This window comes from Rhineura floridana, chromosome 3 (assembly GCF_030035675.1).
Source record: "Rhineura floridana isolate rRhiFlo1 chromosome 3, rRhiFlo1.hap2, whole genome shotgun sequence".
In the NCBI taxonomy this organism is placed as follows: domain Eukaryota; kingdom Metazoa; phylum Chordata; class Lepidosauria; order Squamata; family Rhineuridae; genus Rhineura; species Rhineura floridana.
Genome location: NC_084482.1, coordinates 144,914,976 through 144,939,819, shown reverse-complemented (window position 1 = coordinate 144,939,819; position 24,844 = coordinate 144,914,976). Strand labels below are relative to the sequence as shown.

The window sequence follows — 24,844 nt, the reverse complement described above, 5'->3', positions numbered from 1 at the left end:
GACCAGAACTGTGCACAGTATTCCAAATGTGGCCGCACCATAGATTTATACAACGGCATTATGATATCAGCTGTTTTATTTTCAATGCCTTTCCTAATTATCCCTAGCATGGAATTTTTTCACAGCTGCCGCACACTGGGTCGACATTTTCATCGTGCTGTGCACTACAACCGCGAGGTCTCTGTCCTGGTTGGTCACCGCCAGTTCAGACCCCATGAGCGTATATGTGAAATTAAGATTTTTTGCTCCAATATGCATAATTTTACACTTGTTTATATTGAATTGCATTTGCCATTTTCCCACCCATTCACTCAGTTTCAAGAGGTCTTTTTGGAGCTCTTCACAGCTCTTCGTGCTGTCCACCACAACCCTGAGGTCTCTCTCCTGGTCGGTCACCGCCAGTTCAGACCCCATGAGCGTATATGTGAAATTCAGATTTTTTGCTCCAATATGCATAATTTTACACTTGTTTATATTGAATTGCATTTGCCATTTTTCCGCCCATTCACTCAGTTTGGAGAGGTCTTTTTGGAGCTCTTCGCAATCCCTTTTTGTTTTAACAACCCTGAACAATTTAGTGTCGTCAGCAAACTTGGCCACTTCACTGCTCACTCCTAACTCTAGGTCATTAATGAACAAGTTGAAAAGTACAGGTCCCAATACCGATCCTTGAGGGACTCCACTTTCTACAGCCCTCCATTGGGAGAACTGTCCATTTATTCCTACTCTCTGCTTTCTGCTTCTTAACCAATTCCTTATCTCCCCTGTTACAACAGCTCCACTGGCTGCCAATTTGTTTCTGGTCACAATTCAAAGTGCTGGTTTTGACCTACAAAGCCCTATACGGCTCAGGTCCAGACTATTTGACAGATCGCATCTCCCTACATGAACCTGCCCGGGACTTGAGATCTTTAGGTGAGGCCCTTCTTGTGTTCCCTACACCTTCGCAAGCACATTTGACGCGGACATGAGATAGGGCCTTTTTGGTGGTCGCCCCTAGGTTGTGGAACTCCCTCCCGAGTGAGGTACGATCAGCTCCCTCCTTGCCGTCTTTTCGGCGACAAGTAAAGACTGTTTTATTTCAGCGGGCATTTGGGACAGAGAACGACCAGGATTAATGTCTTATAGGCTTGGTGATCATATTATATGATTATTATTTTAAATTGTTCGCTGTTTTAACTTTTATCTTATAGTTTTTAATTTTCCCTTATAGTTTAATTCTTTTTTAATAATATACTCTGTATATTTTAATGATGTTGTTTTTAGTTGTAAGCCGCTCTGAGTCCTATTGGAAAAGGGCGGGGTAAAAATAAAGTTTTATTATTATTATTATTATTATTATTATTATTATTATTATTATTATTATTATTATTATTATTATTATCTACAAGAGGACCTCTCCTCTTATTCCATGACTGCTAAGCTTCCTCAGAAGTCTTTGGTGAGGTACCTTGTCAAACGCTTTTTGAAAGTCTAAGTACACTATGTCCACTGGATCACCTCTATCTATATGCTTGTTGACACTCTCAAAGAATTCTAATAGGTTACTGAGACAGGACTTTCCCTTGCAGGAGCCATGCTGGCTCTGCTTCAGCAAGGCTTGTTCTTCTATGTGCTTAGTTAATCTAGCTTTAATAATTATTTCTACCAGTTTTGCAGGGATAGAAGTTAAGTTAACTGGCCTGTATTTTCTGGGATCCCCCCTGGATCCCTTTTTGAAGATTGGTGTTACATTTGCCACTTTCCAGTCCTCAGGCACGGAGGAGGACCCAAGGGACAAGTTACATATTTTAGTTAGCAGATCAGCAATTTCACATTTGAGTTCTTTGAGAACTCTCGGGTGGATTTGTCAGTTTTTATATTGTCCATTAAGCCTAGAACTTCCTCTCTCATTACCACTATTTGTCTCAGTTCCTCAGAATCCCTTCCTGCAAATGTTAGTTCAGGTTCAGGGATCTGCCCTATATTTTCCACTGTGAAGACAGATGCAAAGAATTCATTAAGCTTCTGTGCAATCTCCTTATCGTTCTTTAGTACACCTTTGACTCCCTTATCATCCAAGGGTCCAATCGCCTCCCTAGATGGTCTCCTGCTTTGAATGTATTTATAGAATTTTTTGTTGTTGGTTTTTATGTTCTTAGCAATGTGCTCCTCAAATCCTTTTTTGGCATCCCTTATTGTCTTCTTGCATTTCTTTTGCCAGAGTTTGTGTTCTTTTTTATTTTGCACTCCAGTTGAGCTTCTAATATAGTGTTTTTAAACAACTTCCAAGCATTTTTGAGTGACGTGACCCTCTGGACTTTGTTTTTCAGCTTTCTTTTTACCAATCCCCTCATTTTTGTGAAGTTTCCTCTTTTGAAGTCAAATGTGACCGTGTTGGATTTTCTTGGCAATTGGCCAGTTACATGTATGTATATTCCATGACCAACTGGTCTAGGGCATAGTCATTTAGAATATCTAGAAATTTTGCTTCTTTGTCGTGACTGGAACATATATGTGGCCAGTCTATGTCCGGGTAGTTGAAGTCACACATTTCCTAGTTTGGATGCTTCCTCAATTTCATATCTCATCTCCAAGTCTCCCTGAGCATTTTGATCAGGGGGACGATAGATCATTCCCAGTATTAAGTCCCTCCTGGGGCACGGTATCACCACCCACAACGATTCTGTGGAGGAGTCTGCCTCTTTTGGGGTTTCGAGCTTGCTGGATTCAATGCCTTCTTTCACGTATAGGGCGCCACCACTACCAATACGTCCTTCCCTGTCCTTCCAATATAGTTTATATCCAGGGATAACCGTATCCCACTGGTTTTCTCCATTCCATCAGGTCTCGGTTATGCTCACTATATCAATGCTCTCCTCTAAGACCAAGCACTCCAGTTCTCCCATCTTGGTTTGGAGGCTCCTAGCATTAGCGTACAAACACTTGTAAGCAGTGTCTCTCTTCAAGTGTCTTTGGCACTTTTGGTTTGGCCTGTGGTAATTATGCCCTTCTGAATTGATAAAACCTTGTTTTAAAGATGTTTTCAAATGTTTTTAAAGATGTTTTGTTTTAATACATTTTAAAGTCTGTTTTTATGATGTTTTAAAGTGTTTTTAATGCTTTTGTTTGCTGCCGGCTCCTGCTGGGAGGACAGGCGGGACATACATCAAATAATATGGAGTGGGCAGGGAAGGAGGAAGAAGGAAGAGAGGAGACGAAGAAGGGAAGAGGGGAGAGGGGAAGGAGGGGAAAGGCAGGTCTGATCATTTGCATGCTTATTGAGTTCAGTGGAATTTGTCCCCATACAATCATACTTAGGATAGGTGAAACTGACCTGGGGAGGGGCAGGGAGGGGAGCAGGAGGACAGGATGGGAAGGGGGAGGGAGGGAGGAAGGAGGCAGAGGGAAGGGGCAGAGGAAGGGGAGGAGATTGGGTGGGTGGGCACTAGAGAGGGGAAGCCCCTTTCCTTTCCAAAAGGAAAACATTATGAACAGTATCATTCTTTTTCAGGGTTTCCCCCACCTTTTTATTCTACAGCAGGCACATGTAGCCTCCCACCCAAGTTTAAACCAAAGCTGTCACTGGCCACATCCACACCAGACCTTTGTTTCACTTTAGACAGTCATGGCTTATCCCAAAGAATCCTGGGAAGTGTAGTTAGTGAAGGGTGCTGAGAGTTGCTAGGATAGTTAAACCACTTTGGCCACTGGAACTCTGTCGGGGGAATAGGAGACTCCTCTCAGCACACTTCACATACTACACTTCCCAGGATTATTTGGGGAAAGCCATGACTGTCTAAAGTGAAATAAAGGTCTGGCGTGTGTGTGGCCCCCTGATTAGGCAAGGCAAGCAGCTGTGAGTTTGGCTTTTAGGACACTGACAGTTGGTTCTTACTGAGCATGCCCGACATTATCATTGAGTTCAATGTAACATTTCTTAAATTAATCAAAAATCAGCCAGGGATTTTTTAAACTTTTAAACTATAGAAGATGAAGGTCAGAGTAAGGAGAAAGGTCAGTCATAGGATTACAGGTACTCTGTGAACATGGCTGATTTTTAATTAATTTCAACAAATTATGAGAACTATGACAGAAAAAAGTGCAACAGGGATCTAGATTTTTTTCTCTCCATTAAAACTTAGAGGGTTGTTAAATAAGCGTTTCTGAGTTCAGGACTATAGGTTTTGTAAGGTTTTCTTTTGAAATGAGCTTATGGGAAGCATCAGAATGGCATGGGGGTATTTTCGATTTAACACTGCGGAATGCAAAAAATCCATGCTGACTATAGTATACAGCCACTATTGTGGCTGCATAATGAGAACTATGCTTATACCCCATGCACTCAATAAAAATTACAGAGAGAGTGGTGAAGCCACAACCACTGAAAATCAATGAAGCCTCCTCATTAAATGTTGATATAGTGAGGAAACATTTCTTGGTTAGTCAGGGTGCAATCCAACTGCTAAATACACCAGGCTGAGGGGAGTTGGATATGGCTGACCCCTAGCTGAGCGGGCTGGGTCTCGGCTCTGCCAGGCTATGCTGGCAGAAGCCCCTCATCCCGGTTCAGCCATGGCAGAGCTGGGACCCAGCCAGCTCAGCCAGGGGTCCACCAGGAAAGCCAGCAGAAGCCGGCAGAGAGCCCAAAAAAGGGGCGCTCCAGGGTGTGTCAAAGGAGAGGCCAAGCAGAGGACTTGTGTTCAGAGAGCTCCTGCAGGTCCTAATCTAGGCAAAAGTTACGCTCTGAAAAAATAAGGAGATATTTAAAAAATAATTGCAACAATGGAGAGCGCTTACTCCCCAGCAAGAGTATTCATGAGAGCCCGCTTTTACTTTCTGGTTCCTGCGTGCAGCTCCTGGTTGAGCCAGCATTCAGCTGGCCCGGAGGCTTCCAAATGCCAATTAGATGCCACAGACATTCCCACCAACTCATTTTGCACTGGTTCCCCTTGAGTTAATAACAACAATGGGTCTACTCTGCATAGGACTTAGTTAAATAAAACCCTTGGCTAGTAACTTTCAGATAACATACCTCTTTAAATTGTGATTGATAACTTCAGTGCATGTACTAGATAGAATTCTTGCCCCCCCCAATTGTTTTCACATACAGGATCATAAATTTGGAAGGTACCTCCAAAGTTATGTAGCCAAACCAGTTGGTGAATTCATCTAGTTGATGAATGGAATGCTCTACTACAGCATCCTTGATAGGTGGCAATTGCATCTCTACTTAAAAACCTCTAATGAAGGAGAGCCCACCACTTCCTGAGGCAGTCTGTTCCACCGTTGAACAGCTCATACCATCAGGCAGTTCAGTAGAAATCGCTTTTCTTCTCATTTGAACCCATTAGTTTGGGTGCTACCCTTTGCAGCAAAAGAAAACAAATTTATTTCATGAATCATGATCCATATGACAGCCTTTCAACTATTTGAAGATGGCTATCATATCAACACTTAATTGTCTCTCTTCCAGGCCAAACTTATCCAGTTCCTTAACCTTTCTTCATGGGACTTGGTTTCTAGGCATCTCACCATCTATGTTCTCTTATCTGGACATTTTCCAGTTTGTCAATATCTTTCTTAAATTGCAGTGCCCAGAAACAGACACAGTATTCCATGTAAGGTCTGACCAATGCCAAAAAGAGTGGTACCATTAGTTTTCATAATCTAGACAACATAATCTGTTGAGGCAACCGAGAATTGCATTAGCCTTTTTAGCTGCCACATCACAATGCTGATTCATACTTAGCTTGTTGTCTACTAATACCCATACCTGGCTTCATAGCGTTACATGTGAAAAAGTTCTGTGGCATCACCCATTCTGTATTTGTGCATCTGATTCTTCTTGATGGGTAATATTACATTTATCTCTGTCAAAATCCAGAGGAAAATGTTAACTATGAAACAAGCTACTATATTAATCATTTTTTCTCATAGTGGCAAGAACAGAAGCAATATTGTTGAAATATTTATCATGCCAGAGACTCCCTAAGGCCTTGTGATCCTCATCTCAGTTGTCATCTGACAGCTTCTCATATGAAAAAAGTCAAGGGAGAAAAAGCTGTTGAAATCTTGAGAGCATTGCATCGTATCACATGTACAGGATTGCACACAACTGAGATTCAACACATCCTGCCTCTTCTGCAAGCTATGTCATGACCTCTTCTTGCCTTGCTCCACCAGTGCAATTTTTTAAATCCTTTCCTCCTGCCTGATGATGCTCTGCTCTCTCAGCCCAACTATACGCTGCACGAAAATACATATAACAATAGTCTGATGGTCTTTTCAAGAAAAAGTCACATGGGAACAGCATAATCAGAGTAGGGAAGCATGAGGAGGGTATGCTTAATCCTTTCCCTATGCGCCACTTCCCCACTTCAAATTGTTCCCCATGTGCCTTTTTCCCTTGTGGATTTTCAAATGCATATCAAATCCTCGCAAACCCATATTTTGAACTTAATTGGGAAAAAGCTTCTTGGGAGACATGATTTGGCGTAAGAAAACAGTGGGCAGAAGAAAAGGCGAATTATCCTCTGCCCTGCCACTTTTCAAGTCCCCATCAACCTCTTGCAAAGTGAGAAAAAAGGGCAGCCATTGGGCTATACACATTTGCAATGCACATGCAGCTTGGCCCTCAGATCATATTTTTTCCTGCAAAAATGTTACTGATTTTTTTTAAAAAAAAAACCCTACCTGTTCAAGCATCAGTGGTTGAATTAAAAAAAAGAGAGGGGTTGGTTTGTTGGATTGCATATGATGCCCAAATATTTTTTTCTGCATTTACTAACACAATTTTTAAATTCAGTCATATTCAACCACAATATGTATAGATTAACAGGAAATGGTTGTGGCACAGGGGGGGAGTAGTGGAAAAAGAGAGAGAAGAATACTGACCTGAGCTTGGATTTTGAGATAATTTGACTAAAAAGAAAGGAAAACACATTTTTAAAGAAAATATAGAAACAATAATTCACACAACTCCTTCTCCCTTGAAACCTATACTGGAAATTAAAAGCATTTTAAATTATTTTAATCTTGAATGTCTGCTTGATACAGAGATGTTCCATCAATGTAAATTGCTGAACAATGTAATCTTTTTACTGCTTTTGCTGGAACGACATAATAAGCCTGCATATTTTATCTGCAAAAGAAATGATACCTTTTAAAATTGATCTTTTACCCCATCATATCAAGAATAATTTTCATAGACACAGAGCAATTCAGAAAGAGATTAGAATCAAAATATTATGATGCAAACAATGATATGGCTGTATCCCACCACTCCTCCAAAGTACTTAAAGTACTTTTTCCCCTCACAACAACCCTGCAAAGTAAGCTGGGAGAGAGCACTTGTCCAACACCATCCAGTGAACTTGAGAAATGGGCAGGAATTTGAACTTGGGTTTCCAAGGTCTAAACCCAGCAATCTAGCCACTATACCACACTAGTAAAAAGACAAAGTTCTAATGTACTTAGTAAGAACAGGGATTTGTAGACAACAAAGTCACATTGTTAGGTGACTTCTCATAGTAACAACATCCATATCCTTTACAACTGCTACCAGCTGAACACTCAGTACAGAATTTTTACTTATAAAATAAGTGGTAAAGGACTACCAGCTTAATTTTATTTATTTATTAGATTTATATCCTGCACCTTCCTCCAAAGGACCCCAGGGCAGTAAACAAGTCAATACGAGGGATGGGATTGATTGACCTAACAGGCTGGTATCGATCCAAGTTCATTCTTTGTCCGCTAGCCACTCCTTTTACAATCCATTTTCCCCCTCAGAAAGAATATTGATATTAATATCAAATCTTTAAAAGGAAATATACTGATATTTTGAAAGAAAATGTCGATTAAAGGAAACGTCAGTAAACTGAAGGAACTATAGATAAAAATATCAATATTAATATCAGTATTTTAGACCTTTTTTTGTTTAAAAGATCCATTTCCAAAAATCGCTGCAGAAAATCCTTACATAAAAATCTCATCTGAAACAACAGCGAATAAGTGAATTAATGGAAAATTTGGTACCAAATCTGAATTGGGCGGAATTCTAGCAATAACATAAACTGCAAAGAGGCATGTAATAAAGTGTATTTACACCTTTTTAATCATTTCACACTTCAGAGAACTCAATTTTTGTTCAAAGAAAGTGTTCATCAGAATTTTCATTTAATAAAAAAGATCTAAGATTAACATCACCGACAGTGCTGAGACTTTTAAATATATATAGAACATTCAGATGAAGAAAATTGCTCCTTTGTCCAAGGACTGTTGGAAACAATGGCACCTTGGATAGCTCCTTGAAAGTTCGGACTAAAACCCAGAGTGGATTCACTGCCCCACTGACATTGGAACCACCAACCTCCACTGGTTGAAAAGACAAAAACTGACACTCCAACCATGCTGTTTTGTACTCACCACAAATTTCCACAACATGCTGGGCTGTCCCCTTCTCCACCAACATTTTCAGTATTCACAGATTCAGTTTCACTCGCTTGCATGCTTGCTGTTGTGGGATATAAGATATAGATTTTTAGTTGAATGAAGCCAGGTACACTCTGCTTTGTGTGTATTGCATAAAAAACCTGTGTGTTTCTCGGCATTTCTTTAAAAGACTGAAAAAGCAGAATAAGGGCGGCAATGTTCACAATAGTGAATTGGTTCATGATAGCTGACCGACTTTCTTCTGTGCAAATTAACTGTGACCCACTATTTAAGACTGAAACCTGCCTTGAAGAAAACTGCCCCCAAAAAATCTAGTTTGGATTGAAATGGCTTACAGAAAGGCAAGTTACAACCTTGGCCATTTCTAAGCCGTTTTTGTAGCCAGGTTAGCCCATTGTGTATGGTTAGAATGGTGAAGTACAGAACAAGTTTCACCTGAAAGGCTCTAATTAGATCCTGTCTGTCTTCTGAAAGTTTAGCACAAACAGGCTGCTACTGCACAACTGGAAAAATGTATGTGTGCCTTGGGCACCCATGATCTTCCCAGTTATAATCAGGGTAGTGAGAGCGCTGTTGTGCTCATGTCTTGCTTGTGGGCTCCCCATAGGCATCTGCATGGCCACTGGGGGAAACAGAACACTGGATTATGATCCAGCAGGGGGAAATGATGCTCCTATAAGGCAGAGTGCAACTGTTTACATTTTTCTATGACCCAGCGTGTCCACCCAGGCTTACGTTGGTATGGTAGCAGCTAACAGAATTAACTACAAACTCCACAAAGTTCCTGGTATTAATCTTGCCTCTGCCATGAGCTCAACTCTTTCACACAGCTCATATAGTGCAGCATTCACAAGTGAAGGCTCTGGCAACCAAGTCCAGTCTGTGCATGGAGGTTAAGGGTAGAAATAACACACTGGCTGTACATATTTTAAGAATATCTGCACAGGGCTAGAAGATTAAGGATATTTCTACCAGTAGGGAAGATTAAACAAATACAACTATTACAAGCTAACACATCACTACTGTGGCTTCACATGGCAGTTGAGATTAAAGGATTGCCATAGCACAAAGAATATAAAGGTCATTTCTTGCCAGTCTACAGAAACAGACTAAAGCAGAACAAACAAACAAACAAACAATGGAGGGGCTTTTAAATTACCAGGACCAAGTACTAGTAAAATTTCTGTTTTTAACATCTTAGCAAGTTTTGCCAGGGACAATTCCAACAGCTTTGATTATCTTTATACTTGTTCTAACTAAGCCATCTCCTCAGATGTCAATGTTTTGTACAAGATTTGTCCCTGTGAAAGTTCTGAAGAAGTTTCTGAAGAAGTTGGATTGAACATGCATTGTCTACAGCAGAGCTTGGAAGTAACTAGTTACAAGTAACGAATTACTTGTAATTCATTACTGTTTTGAGTAACGAGTGGGTAATTCCTTTACATTTTGATTGTAATAGAACTAGGAGTAATTTTATTACTTTTCTGGAGTAATTGTAACGTTTCCAGAATTACTTTTGGGCATTACTTGGGGGGGGAGCAGGGGAAGTCTTCTGCTCCTCTGATTTGTGGATGAAAATCATGTGCCTCAAACTGGGCTTCTGTGCAGTGTAGCTCTTTCCTCATGCTCTGTGGGTGGGTAGGAGGCGACAAGTGAGGAGGCGGAGAGTGAGATGGGGTGGAGTGCAGAAAACAATTATTTAAAAAAACGGATAGTGGTGGTGAAGAATGGAGCGGAGGGGAAAAGGATCTGGAGGTCAAGAACATGGATAAAGGAGGATAAGGAGGCAGCAGCAGAATGGAGATAAATAACTGTGGAGATGAAAGATGACAACATGTGTGTGTGTGAATTCTGTGTTTGCACTTAGCACACAAAGTGGCCTCCACCACCCTCTCGGGCTACTGTGCTGCATTTGCAGTATTTTAACTTTTTTGCATCTCAGGGGAAAATGTTTGCTTGAGTGAGTGTCCTTTAGTTGGTGGCAGGGCAGGGTTTGGGAGGTGGTTAAGTGAGAGAGATTATGCTGTCTGTCTGAGTGGGGGGGAGTTTGCACTTGGTTTGACGTGCAAAGATCTGAGTAGTGGCCTCAGCCTCCCTCCCTACCACCCTTACCAGCGGAGAGACCACCATTGCTATCTTATGAATAAAAATAATTATTCTACTACCTCTGTATGTGTGTGTTTATTTTTAATGTTGTTTTAGGCTACTTAGATGTGCAGCAGCCAAGGCCAGCACCTTGTAGGCGGTTTTTTAAAAAGTAACTGAAATGTAATTGTAGTGATTACTTTGAAGGAAAAGTAAAGTAATCAGTTACTTTCAGAGCACTTGTAATTGTAACGGTAATTACTACTTTTTGGGGCCATGTCACTGTAACTGTAATTTATTACTTTTTAAAAGTAATCTTCCAAGCTCTGGTCTACAGCTCGCCCCAGCTTCTGTGTTCCACCATGCCTAATGCAATCCCACCTACCATGTGTTGCAATCGGCCAGAGCTGAGATGCCTTCCCGTTTTAATCCTAGGCAGGTAGCAAATACAAGAGCCTCATGCACCCTTAGTGGGTGAGGATGCATGGCTAGTGGTGCTAGATTAAACTTGTTCTGCGGCCATGAAGAATCATAATATAGCCCAGAAACTCAAACAATGTTAGAATTAATGTACTGGGGATGTCATTCAGATTCATAGTTGACCCAATGAGTTTTGGAGGTCAGGGCTTAATCCCCCATGCCATAATCATACCTGAAAGACCATCTTACCCCTTATATACCCAGTCGATCACTGTGCTCTGCAGGTGAGGGCCTCCAGCAGATACCATCAGATCAGGAAGTCCATTTCGCACAACATAGAAAGTGGTTCTTTAGTGTTGGAATTCCTTCCCCTTAAATATTAGGCAGGCACCATCTTTATTATCTTTTTGGCACCTACTAAAACGCCTCATCTTTCAACAAGCCTTTTAAGTAGAGACCTTATCCCAGTTTGTGTCTGTTTTGGAATGCTTTTTAAGATGTTTTTAAAGATTTTTTAAAAATATGTTTTTAAGATATTTTATTTTTAAAAATATTTTAAAGATTTTTTTTTAGAAGTTTTAAGATGTTTTTATTGTTGGTTCTTTGTTTGCCGCCCTGGGCCCCTTCTGGGAGGAAGAGCGGGAGAGAAGTTTAAATAATAATAATAATAATAACCCCATAGTCCTAGCCACAAACCTGTGCACTGCCCAGACTTTGCTGCTTCACTCTTGGCCCTTATCATGCCTGTCTTGCCATTTAAAGAAATAATGTGCCCACACATGAACCATTGAAAATGAGTGAGTGTAGGACAACTGGCAAGAGTGAAGGTTGATGAGCCTCAGGGACATAGCAGTCACTGGAGGACTCTGAATCCCAGAAACATCTTTGGAAACATATTCAGTTTCAGAGCCAAGACCCGGCACCCTAAATCAGGCCAATTCAGTCCTTATGGGATGCTGTTGCACAGTACACATTATGAGTTACTCCATTTAATTTAGTTGCTTTCCAAGCAATCAGTATAAATCTAAGGCTGCAATCTGGTGCATACCTACGCGGGAGTAAGCTCCACTGATCATATTGGAACTTACTTCAGAGTAAACATGCCTAGGATTGATCCATCAGTCATCTGTTGCACAAGATTCAGACTTCTTCCGTCAAGGTACCAATTCTGTTACCTATCACACTTTTCCAGTATTCAAAATGCTAGTATTGTGTTGCTGCAAATTTGACCTTTTTCCTAACAAGGTAGTTACAGTATCTGTTCTTATCCCAAGTGCTCTGTGGAATGTGGCACGAGAGTGTCACCAACCACCACTGCATAATGCCTGTGACATCACTACTAATTATGAATAGTGGCACCTTTTATTTTATTTTTTAAGATTCACTGGAAAGCAACCACTTTTCCACACTATTGTTTAACCACAGGACTGTTCATGTAGCTCATTTAAAAAAAAAAAAGGTGAACATTTCAGACAAGCCAATGATAGATAATTTAGATTTCTATGCTATATGGCATGGCTGAATGGCATAACCTACACAAGTGAAAAGGACTGTCAACAATAAAACCTTTATTCAACTGTGGAAGAAAGACTAAATTAAGGATGGTCTTGGTTATCAGTCTTAAAGAGGGACTGCCTATCCATGCACTGCAAACCTGAACAATGCAGAAATGATGCCAGGCAAACTCAGGATGGAGAAGAAAAACAAATATTAAATATAGAACCTGATAATTGCTAAACATTACTGTGTAAGCCTCTAAGCAATGACTTGTACCTTTCTGGGTTTTTTTTAATAATCATTTCTATGCAGTGTTCATAATAATAACGATTTTAAGAAAAATGGGTGAACACTTGAAAGGCTAGTCTCTAACCCCAGTTAATTTCTAGGAACTGTGTCTCCCCCTCTAATGTTGAAGTATGTGCCTCCCTGAGTTTTTAAAAACAGAACATGTGAATGACTAGTCTTCCAAAAAAAACAAAAAACACCCTATCCCTCCCACCCCCACCACATCAACAAGGCTACCCTCAGTTACATGGGTACAAGATCATATGCTACCAACACTGATCTGGGCCTAGCAAAGGATAATTCTGATGAAGGAAAAGTTATTCAGAAATGTCCTTAAATTTATTTGCAAGAAAAGCCACCCAAACTCTGAATTGTCCTGCAAAGTAAAGAAACAAGTTCCAATATATACATGCGCATGTAAGAAAGGAAGGAATCAGTTAATTTTATCAACACTGCACAACACTGCAAACATACATTTCTGCCATTGGCAGAACTACCAGATTCCCTTGTTTTTAAATAATGCTTGCTTCTAGTAGTTTAAGCATTAACTTCCAATAAAGGTATCCCCTATCTTGCAGAGTCCAGCTTTTATAGAGCTCTTTGTCCAGATACCCTCCATGGCCCACCTACCTCAGTAAGTCTACCTCCTCATTGCAGCAGGGTCACAGGGCTCTTGTCAGTGGCCCTTCTGCTGGGGTGTTGGGCCTTGGCAGATGCCCAACCATGCTGATCCTTGACGCTGGCCCTGCTAACTTGCTTTGTTTCCTTAATCTAGAGTGGGTATGTTGCTCCAGTGTCATAGCCCCAGGGTGGCCTCAGGGGCCTGGTCCTCAGGGAGATTCCATGCCCCTATCCTGAAAGCTCAGCTTCTTCTTCTTTGTTAAGTCTTTCGTTCTTTTAAACAATGAAAAAGCAGGCATCAAGCATGTTATCTAGCTGTTCAGAAAGAAGTAAACCAACTTCTGCCTTTCAGGTATTCTGACCACTGTGTGCAAAAATCCTGGACTGATTGGTAAGTGCTGGCAATTATTTTTAAATTTTATGAATATAATGTAATCCAGTTACTTAAACCTATCAGGCTACACGTACTAAAGTTCTGGCACTTCCCCCACAAAAGCTTCTTTCCACCAGTTTTTTCTCTTGGTGGGGCTCAGAGACCAGAAGTAATTCCCATTAGGAGAAAAACTGCTGAGGAGAACCAGTTTTTCACTGGGTGGTGGAACAGGGGAAGGCCTGACTCTTCTGCACTGCATATTGCCTCCCATCCAACATTTATGTGAGCTAACAACTTGTTATGCACTTAGAATCATAGAATCACAGAATAGTAGAGTTGGAAGGGGCCTATAAGGCCATTGAGTCCAACCCCCTGCTCAATGCAGGAATTCAAATCAAAGCATTCCCGACAGATGGCTGTCCACTTATTTGCAATGCCAGCCTAGTGCAGACGACATTTCTTTCTTGACACCCAATCTGTCTTTCACCCATTCTTCCAATAGCAAGGCAACTGTACTCACAACCAGGTTAAAACAAAATCCACTATGAGACTCCGCGAGACAGTATGATTGTGAATTAGAAAGTCAGACTTGAATTTTCTTCATTCCACCTTTCATGTGCCATAAGCAAAACAGCTCAAGAAAAAATTAATGTCAAACCAAATAAACAAGCACAAGGCCCTGTGCTAAATATCCTATAGATTAAATACACCCATTTATTTATTCAAGGGTCAGTCCTTTGTGATCTCAACAGGCATCAAAAGCCATACACACCCTCCAATTTTCCATGCGGTTCTCCACCCATGAGCGGCTGTCCAGGGTAAGGGGGTAGGTGGCAAGGGAATACCAAGAGAAGGGCACATAACAGAGGCATAAAGGATGTGACAGGAGACTAGATCAGCCCCTGAATAGGCACATCTTTTCTTCTCTCTGTTATATACTTTACTGATGAGATTTATGCTTTCTTCCCAGTTTTCAATTTCCATGTGGCTTGATGTTCGTGGTATAAAGTAATTGGGTCAGCTGTGCCAAGCTCTTTACTGCTTGTATTTTATCAGGCTCAAGCCCAATAACAGAACATTCTGCTGTAAGTTCCAAATTGTTGCAACAAGTTCCAACATCACTGTGGTATGTTGCCAATGTTTACCATTGCTTAGATATGCAAAATGGGCATTGCTGGGAGTGGTGGGTTTTTTAAACACTCTGCTCCTTCAAAAATTATATTAAAAATGCACTTTGAGACAGTAAATGGAAATAATTTCCTGCATTTGTAACATTTGAACTAGTGAGCTCAATATGTCATTAAAGGATAAAAACACCAAAACAATAAAATTGAGCTGTTCTGCAATAAATTGTTCTTGGCCTATGCTCCAACATATTCTCAGAGCTTTTAAATGCTTTACGGTTTTCATCACATTGGAACTAAAGTGATGTACTCATATCTGATTCATTTGCCTTTGTAGATGATATGCTTTAGCTTGATTGAGATCTATTCTATGGAAATTTAAATGAGTATAAATGAAATTTCAGCACATTAAAGTATTGCAGCAACAATCACTTTGAAGCATGCATTCAAACAGCAGAACAATTCCATGCAAAATGCGTGTTCACATGCACTTTAGGGAATACATTTATTCCCAGGTGTGTGTGTGTGTGTGTTTAAAATAACAGCACTCAAAACTCATTGCCTAGTCTGAAACACCCCACCGCAAAGCAGAACACATTTTACCATGTTTGTTGGACCCACGACAACAGCTAAATCTGCTTTTCTTCTTGTCCTCTAATAAATCAGCCAGCGTAACCCCTTCATGTTAAACGTATGCAATCCAATCAATAAAACAGTAGGTGGCGGCAGCAGCAGCACAGAAGACAATAAAGGATCTACATTCAGTGCAAAGCCAGTTGAGATGCAATATGATACAGAATGACTATATTGGTTCTATTCTCAGCAAAGGCAACCTAAATCTAAGACTATGTAAAACTGAAAAGAGTGAAGCTTCTGGATTTCATTAAGAGCACCCCACCATCTTCTCCCTCATAATTTGAACACTGGGTGAAATCTCAGAAGCCAAAGAATGTGTTTGTGGTGGTGGTGGAGGAGGCTATCTGTATGTGCAAGTCTGGAGTGAGGCTACAGTGTAGTCCTCTGTAGTTTCCTGCCTCTTCCTCCGCCTGTCAGAAGCAGAATTATAGAAAATGAAGCACGTGTGCAAATACAATTTCTGTAATTGATACAGGTTGAAGGGCTGTAGCTCAGTGGTGAAACATGCATGCTGAAGGTCCCAGGTTTAATCCCCAGCATGTCCAGGAAAGCCTCCTATCTGACACCCTGGAGAACCCCTGCCAGTCAGTAACAACACTGAGATAGACAGACCAATGGACTGGCAAGGCATCGTCCTATGTCCACAGAATTCTGATTATTTTTAAAGTACAGAGTCAATACAGCCTTGTCTAAATTAATTTACTCCTGACAGTAACTGCTGACCAGCCTGAGGGAGGGTTCACAACAGGTTCCGAGAGAATAGGAGTGAGTCATTTCTAACAGTTGCACAGATCATTCAATGCCTTCGATGCAATTATTATTAATTAGCATCCAGATAGCTTTACAAGGGCATCACATAGGGCATAAAGATTAAGTGCTGATTCACAGAATCACAAATAGGCTTGTCTTTCAACTCAAGTTGTTTTGCATGCTTGGGTTGAATGTGCCAACTCCTACAAACATAAATTGTATGTAGATGTTAGCACACAGCTCACCACAGGGACTGATACCTGAAACTTGTGTTGCAGGCAAATAGCTCTCCCCAACCTTGGATCCCCCAATGCTGTCGGACTACAACTCTCATAATCCCTGACTATTATAATGGCCGAGGATTGATGGCAGCTGGGGGTCCAACACTGGGGGAAGGCTACCTTAGCACATGTTGAAAAAGCCACCGCTATTCTTGTTACTCAGTGTAGTCTATTCTAAAAGAATATTTGAAAAATAAAGGCTACAATTCTATTAACGTTAACCTGGGTATAAGCATTACTGAACACAGTAGGACTTTCTTCCAAGTAACTATGCATAGTATTGGTCTGCACATGCAGATATCTATAGATTCTCGGTCCATGGCCCTGATCATATCCAATTCCCAGGGAACAAAACCCTGGGAATTAACAATGGTCTTGCAGAGTTATTGCAAAGACTAGGAAGACTGTAAACCACCCTGCAGGATGGTAGATTAGAATCTTGCAAGGCAGTTAATTTAAGTGGGTTTTGCATTCAAACTAACCATTTCCACACCATGGCATTCTATACCAAGGAAAACAAACATGTGGCTGCAGCAAAAGTGCCAAAAAAATCTCATCACTATGGCCAGTCAGCATCACTCCGATTACACTCATTGAAGAAATCAGTTGACAAAGTGCATGTCATTCTCACATAAGATAGCAAGTGCTTAACTTTCTGTAATCTAACTACAATATCACACAATGGCATTTTAAGTGGCAGAGTCTTCACAACAATTAAAGGAGATATCACAAGACACTCTAGATTGTGTTTTGGGAAAGGTAGGTTTATTAAAGCAGGCCAAATAATAATAATATAGGCCAACAAACAATCTTAAGCAACTTAAGTTATTTTTCTGTGTTAACAGCTACATTATTTATTTTCCATAGCAATATTCAGTTGCTCTAAACAGCTTAGTCTGAAATATATTCCCCAGCATTATTGTTATCATATTAACTGTTCCATTACAGGATGTTATTTGATATGGCACAGACTGCTGCTTTACGATGCCATTAACAATAAGCCAGTGAAGACACACTGGATGCTTGATCAGAGCAAAGAACATCTCTGCAGAAGATGATAATAGCAGGGACACTGTCTGAGACTGACATCCTTGACTCTAAAATTAGCTGAGCAAGTGGCTAAAATTGCAGTTTCCTTTTTACAAGCACCACGGGCTTGATCTCCAGATGGACCAATTTTCTCCACATCCACAAGATATAGGCAATTTTGGGGTTGTTCTACAGCTATCACTAGCTTCAGGAAGAAGATGAAAAAGCCAAGGAACTTTCCAGCTTGCCAGTTCTGCTACCCAAGCAGCTAAAATCAGCCAGTGGAAATACAGAAAACCTAAATTGTAAAGAGGAATTTTGAACTAATGCAAAAGTAGCTGTCAGGTTAGCAATTTCTAGCCCAATCCGTGAATATTTAATACTTTGGCTTAGCAAAATTAGTCTTCCAAAAATTATTGCAATCTTTAAAGAACTTGCTATAATACATCCCCCTGCCCTGACACAAACCCCACAAATGGCACTCTGTTAAAATACAACAATAACACACAGTGCGGGCAATCATCAGGAACAATTAAAGTAACACAAAATGCAGCCTAACATCTTAGGGCCTAAAAATGGCTATAACAACTCATTGCTAGATCCCAGAGATGCAGGTTCTGTACATCTGCACATCCCAACCCCCATCCCCAATATATGTGCATGTACATTTTCAACATACATGTTGAATGGTTACAGGACACACCTAAGGCTGCAATCTCATACTCTCTTATCTGGGAATAAGCCCACTGAACTCAATTGGACTGGGTAGGCATGTATAGGATTATGCTATGAAGTAATGCTGAAACGTGGTTTAGTTTTATGTGCATGAACTTTGGGCGTATGCACTGCCTTTCCCCTATCCTCCTTCAGCATGGCTACGAGGATGAGATAGGAAGTAATTACTTGTTTTTAATTAAGCACTGTTTATCATTATGTCCAAACCATAACCTATGATTAATCTTAATTATGTTTAGGGAAACAAGCCATCTTCATAAATTACCACTTGAAGCTTGCATCTTTCAACAGTTCAATAAAACTGAACATTGCAGGCTGTTGCTGTATGGGACTGCAGGGAGAGGATGAGAATGCCTGAAACTGGAAGGAGGAATCTTGCACCAGTGGAGCGCAGATCTTTCCACCAGATTTCAAGTGATTCCTCTCTCCCATTGCAGGTCTGTATGACATTGACCACAATGTCTGGTAGGTTCCCCCCAAATGCCTGGAGACACTTCTTGGTGGATACAGGGAGACACCAGAAAGAGAGGAAAGCAAAATTCCATTGTGTGAGCTGCCTTCTGTCCTTGCAACACTGGGGTACAACCACTAATGCATTGTTCATTTTTCATTAACCTCTGTTGTCAAAATATGCTATTTTAAAAAGGACTAAAAATGGATTGATCAATTTACTATCAATTATTCTGCAATGGTTAAAATGGAAGCAATTCTTGTTACACATGGGAGGGTTTTTAAAAACCACAATTTTTAAAAAGTGATCATAAAATTTTCTTGTTTTAGGGACTGAAAAAATAAGTTTAATAAAGTAGCAGTTTAGGGCAGAAACAGTTGTTAAAAAATTACATTACAGACAAAAACCAGAGTATAATAACATTGATTGATTGATTGTATTTATATACCGCCCCATAGCAGAAGCCCTCTGGGTGGTTTACATGGGCCACAATCTCTCCCATGCTGCAAACTATTTTTTAAAGCACACCACATGCTTTTGTCAGTAGTAATAAAGTGAGAAGACATGACATACTATTCCGTTTGCCTTCTCCGTCACCTTCCTCTTCATTCTCAGGGTCAATATCTTCCGCTTGTGTAATCCAATCCAAATAGCCCTTGAGATCTTCCTCGAGCTGCTGCTTTTCCCGCAGCTTCTGAAAATCTCCCCTGGCTTTGGCTTTTTCTCGTTCCTTGGAAAATTCCCTATTGGGTTCAGATAAAACAGAACAGAAATATTGATTTATGAAGCTGCATGGCTTTCTGAGGAAAGAATTCAGACCCCAGTATTTCCTCTTGACACAGTTAAACAAAATAAAGAAACTATGGAAATGTGAACAGTTTCCACACATCACAACACTGACACTCCATGCTGCATTCCTTATACGTGTATTACATTTTTATGTACGGATTTTTAAAAATACAGCTTACAAAAATTTGGTTACCATAACTATGCTGACATCATGCTGGATCTTTCCTTCCACTTTTGAAAATGTTAACAGTACCAATATATAATTATGATTCTAAAGTAGTACCTTGCCCTTCCCAGAACCAAGTTTTGAAGGCATAATGGCTTCATAGGATTAGATTGGGGGGAAATGGCATATATCAATGAAATGTAAGGGTGAACATATATTTGAGGAAAAGGCAGCTCATTTCAAAGCTAGAAGCAGGATTTGTCCACATGACCCACTCCTTTACCTGGAATATTCCAACAGAATTATGGTTCCTATGTAGTCATTTGCAAACTATCTCAAACCATTATGAATTGAGGAAAGCCATGATGGATAGTGGAGAGAATATAATGACAGACTCCTGAGTCTGTTCATCAATGCTGCAAATTGTCCTCAGGGTGAATGCGAGGAAGGAGAGTAAACAATATGGCCAGCTTGATTAAAAAACAAAGGCCCTCAAAACTCAATCTAAACTTAATCTGAATGGGAGGAGATCCACTTCCCCAGGAAAGTGGCCACAGCAATATGACAGAACACACACCTTGCAAGGGGAAGGTTGCAGATTCAATCCCTAGATCTCAGGGAACCGGGCTGGGAAGGACTCCTACCTGAGACCCTAGAGAGCTATTGCCAGGCAGAGTGGACAGGACTGGGCAGGATGAATCAATCATCTGGCTCAGAATAAGACAGCTTTAATTTCTTATTTATATAGGACATTTATATACCGCTTAATCATTACCATTTCTAAGTGGTGAATGTACAAGTAAACCATACAACTCTCCCTCCCAATAAAACAATAAAAATGTATCATAAATCCAAACACTACCTTAACACTCCTGCTGGAGCAAGAAAATCTTAGTCATGCACCTAAAGCTCAGCAAGGACAGTATCTATCTAATCTCAGCTGAGAGGGAGTTCATATAACCTAACAGAAGCTTCCTGATCAAAAGAAAATGACCTACAGAAATCACCGATATATTTTCCTGCATTGTTGTTGTTATATGCCTTCAAGTCGATTACAACTTATGGCACCCCTATGAATCCCTTGGATGTAATCATAGGGTTTTCATGGTAAGAGGTATTCAGAGGTGGTTTACCACTGCCTTCCTCTAAGTCTACAGCACCTGGTATTCCCAGGCGGTCTCCCATCCAAGTGCTAATCAGGCCTGACCCTGCTTAGCTTCCAAGATCAGACGAGATTGGATGTGTTCAGGGTAGTATAGCCGTACACATTTTCCTGCATTAGACTCCTTTAAATGAGTGGAAGGTACATGACAACATATGCTCTCAAACTGGAAATGTTTCATTATCTATTGGAACAAGAGATTGGGAGAGCAAGCCAACCCTCTCCCCCTTGCACCCGACTGTGGTGTACGTTGAATTCAGCAGAGGTGATGATGCAAGTGTTACTCCATCAGTGTGGCACTCCCACCTTCTCCCTACTGAACATGTGGGTAAGGGGAGTGCCATTAGTAGGATGCCTGTCAGCAGTAGCCAGACGTGAATATGGTGGCAGCCCTGCCCCTCAGTAAAGCCCTGCCAGCAAGGGGAGGGAGGTTTGGATTGTGCCCTTAAGTTGCACTCCTATGCATACCTGGGAGTAAGCCTCACTGAACTCAGTGAACTTACCATTGAATTCAATTGGACTTACTTCTGAATAGACATGTATAGGTTTGTACTGTTAAACAAAGTAATGTTAGAACCCAGATGTTGCATTTATTATGAAGATGATATATAAACTCGCCAGTCCCAATAAGAACTCAGCATGCTCAGTGGTCATCAGGAGCCACTGATTGGAAAAGAAAAAGAGAAATCCAAAGTATCCTAGAGGAAAGCATGGTTATCTGGAACTCAGAACAGGAGAACTCCTGTTATGGGATGAGGATATCCTGCAACATTTTGTTGCAGGTGCCATTCATTTCAATGGGCCTTGCCCAGATGTTCCTCCAGAACCTTCATCCTGCCTTCATCACTTCCATTAAATAATATCAAAACTGGTTGACATTAACTTACTTATCCTTATAAATTCATGAAAGCTATGTAGTTATGGCTGCTACCACAATACCATTACTCCACCACACATTCATTAGAACATCTGAAAGTGGCATCTAAGTTCTAATCTAGACCACTGTTCTTCAACCTTGAGTCCCAGATGCTGTCGGACTACAACTCCCATCATCCTTGGACATTGGCTAAGCTAGCTGGGGTTGAAGGAAATTGTAGTTTGACAAGAGCTGGGGAGTCAAGGTTGAAGAACTGATCTAGACAATGCATGAAATACATGATGGCATTTCAAGTATCTATTTTTGTGGTTGTTAAATAGCAGCAGCAGAGGACAGGGTGCAATCAGGATTAGGACCACAGCATATAAGATTTTTTAATCATTCCATCCTGAACCAAAGATCACTCCACAAAGCTGTCATTTGCGATGGAAGAGAAACTGACCTTGGCATCCGCAGCCCATGTTGTCCAGCAACAGCTTTGGTGAGCCGATCTTTATTGAAGCCATGGTATGGGGGAAGGATTTAATATTCATCTTCCTTGCACACAACCATTCTGATCCTGAGTGGACCCCCAGTGGCTGCTATTTAACAGCAGCAAGAAAAAAAAAAGTGAAATGCAATCATGCATTTCACATATCGTTATCATTATTATTTGATTTATATCCCGCCCTTCCTCCCAGCAGGAGCCCAGGGCGGCAAACAAAAGCACCAAAAACATTAAACCATCATAAAAACAAACTTTAATAATGTCATCTAGTCTGGCCGTAATTATACAGGATTGCAGATACTGAACATAATACAGATTTGAAATAATAGTGGCAATTTAGTCATGGCTTATAGTATCCTACTGCTTGGGATGGCTTTGCAACACTGCAATACTAAAAAATGAAACCCCGTTATGGCAACTGCAATATTGATTATCCCATATTTTTCTCTCTTTTGAAAGGTTATTTTATTTATTTATTTAAAAATTCTGCTTGTGGCTACTGAGAAGAGGGCTTAACCACAAGGCCCCATTCAGATAGCACACTAAGCCATACGCTGGCTTAGCTTAGCCCAGTGCAACAGCAAAAAGGACTGGGGAGGAGCAAAACGGCTAGAAGCAGCTTTCTAGGAGCTTGCACATTTGCTTGTTGTGTGAACGGGGCACTGGCCTCACCTGAAGGGTGGTTTTCCCCAGGAATCATGTCATCACGTGGGTAGTCATAGCGCCATCTAGCGTCCGAAGGCAAGAATGTACTGGAGTCAAGATCTGTACTGAGCGAGCCCCTCCCACTCCAGTTTCATTCGTGACAAGTCTAGCGTGAGACATCTTGAGAGAAATGCAATGGCCAACAGGCTTGCCAGCAAGGAAAATACAAAACTGGCCCAGTAGGGCAAACATTTCTAATGAACATGGAGATCCTGACTTAACTCTATTGCCTAGATGATAAACTTGAACAATATACTGTAGTAGGTAACATCCACATTCAAAAATCCTCCAAACGGGAGGGCCGTGATGGCATGATACCTGGGAAAACCACCCTTCAGGTGAGGCCAATGGCCCGTTTTCCCCAGGTAGCATGCCATCACGTGGGATGTCCCAAAGCAGCCCCAGAAGGGAGGGACCACCCACTGTTTGCTCAGTGCTTACTCATGAGAAAGGGCCTGTTATAGAACATGCCTTCCAAAGGAAGCCTTGGCAGAAGCATAGCGGTCTATCTTATAATGTTTGATAAAGGAGTCTGGAGTAGACCATACCACTGTTCTACAGATGTCTGCAAGAGGTGCATTGGTTGCAAAAGTGGCCATAGTGGCAGCTGACCTGGTGGAATGTGCCGTTATTTTACTAGGCACTAGCAATTTCAGTAACTCATACGCCAGGGCAATGCAGGCGCTCAACCAACAAGACAGGGTAGATTTAGAGACCTTTTTCCCCAGAGTCCTTGGGTGAAAGGATACAAATAATGACTCCGTCAAGCTTATGTCCTGGGTCCGAGAGAGGTATATCTTGAGGGTCCGTCAGACATCAAGCGAGTGCCAGGCCTTCTCCATTGGATGAGCGGGCTTAGGGCAAAATGACGGAAGAACAATGTCCTGGTTACAGTGGAAAGTTGAGCTGACTTTGGGACAAAAGGATGGATCTGGACGCAACATTCTTCCTTGTGGAAAATGCAGAGATGACGCACCGATGACAATGCTCCCAGTTCAGAGACTCTTCTCGCTGAGGTGATTGCCACCAAGAACAGGACCTTGAAGGATAACAGTCGCAGAGGCACTGATCCCAGAGGTTCAAAGGGAGGGCCCTGAAGAGCTTGCAGGAACTTAGGTAGACTCCAGGAAGGAAAATGATGGCACACAGCTGGTGAGAGGAGGGCAGCTCCCTTCAAAAAGCGCCTGATGAGCAGATGAGAACCCACAGAAACATCAGAGGGGGAGGCGGACCGGATTGACGAGATCGGGGAGGCGTGATGACGCAAGGTGTTAGCTTTGAGTCCCATTTTCAGGCCTCTATAGAGGAACTGCAGAACTTGTTGTACAGTAGCTTGAGAAGGTCGGCAACCTTGCCCTGCACACCACTTAGAGAAGGCATAAGAACTTAAGAACATAAGAAGAGCCTGCTGGATCAGGCCAGTGGCCCATCTAGTCCAGCATCCTGTTCTCACAGTGGCCAACCAGGTGCCTGGGGGAAGCCCGCAAGCAGGACCCGAGTGCAAGAACACTCTCCCCTCCTGAGGCTTCCGGCAACTGGTTTTCAGAAGCATGCTGCCTCTGACTAGGGTGGTACAGCACAGCCATCATGGCTAGTAGCCATTGATAGCCCTGTCCTCCATGAATTTGTCTAATCTTCTTTTAAAGCCATCCAAGCTGGTGGCCATTACTGCATCTTGTGGGAGCAAATTCCATAGTTTAACTATGCGCTGAGTAAAGAAGTACTTCCTTTTGTCTGTCCTGAATCTTCCAACATTCAGCTTCTTTGAATGTCCACGAGTTCTAATATTATGAGAGAGGGAGAAGAACTTTTCTCTATCCACTTTCTCAATGCCATGCATAATTTTATACACTTCTATCATGTCTCCTCTGACCCGCCTTTTCTCTAAACTAAAAAGCCCCAAATGCTGCAACCTTTCCTCGTAAGGGAGTC

The 24,844-nt window shown here is 41.4% G+C and overlaps 1 protein-coding gene and 1 non-coding gene across 2 annotated transcripts in view; both read right to left on the bottom strand.

Annotated features, from left to right (window-relative positions):
- The window catches only part of CACNA1D (calcium voltage-gated channel subunit alpha1 D), a 316,751-nt gene that overhangs the window by 150,556 nt on the left and 141,351 nt on the right, over positions 1 to 24,844 (bottom strand). Inside the window, exons 9-11 of the mRNA XM_061618220.1 lie at positions 19,300 to 19,469; positions 8,410 to 8,497; positions 6,877 to 6,903 (exon numbers count right to left, since the gene is read on the bottom strand). Coding sequence (XP_061474204.1) covers positions 6,877 to 6,903; positions 8,410 to 8,497; positions 19,300 to 19,469 — 285 coding nt within the window. The remainder of the gene's footprint in view (positions 1 to 6,876; positions 6,904 to 8,409; positions 8,498 to 19,299; positions 19,470 to 24,844) is intronic.
- LOC133382602 (5S ribosomal RNA) lies at positions 20,830 to 20,948 on the bottom strand. Its single transcript, XR_009761999.1, has one exon. It is a non-coding gene; the product is annotated as a 5S ribosomal RNA (ribosomal RNA).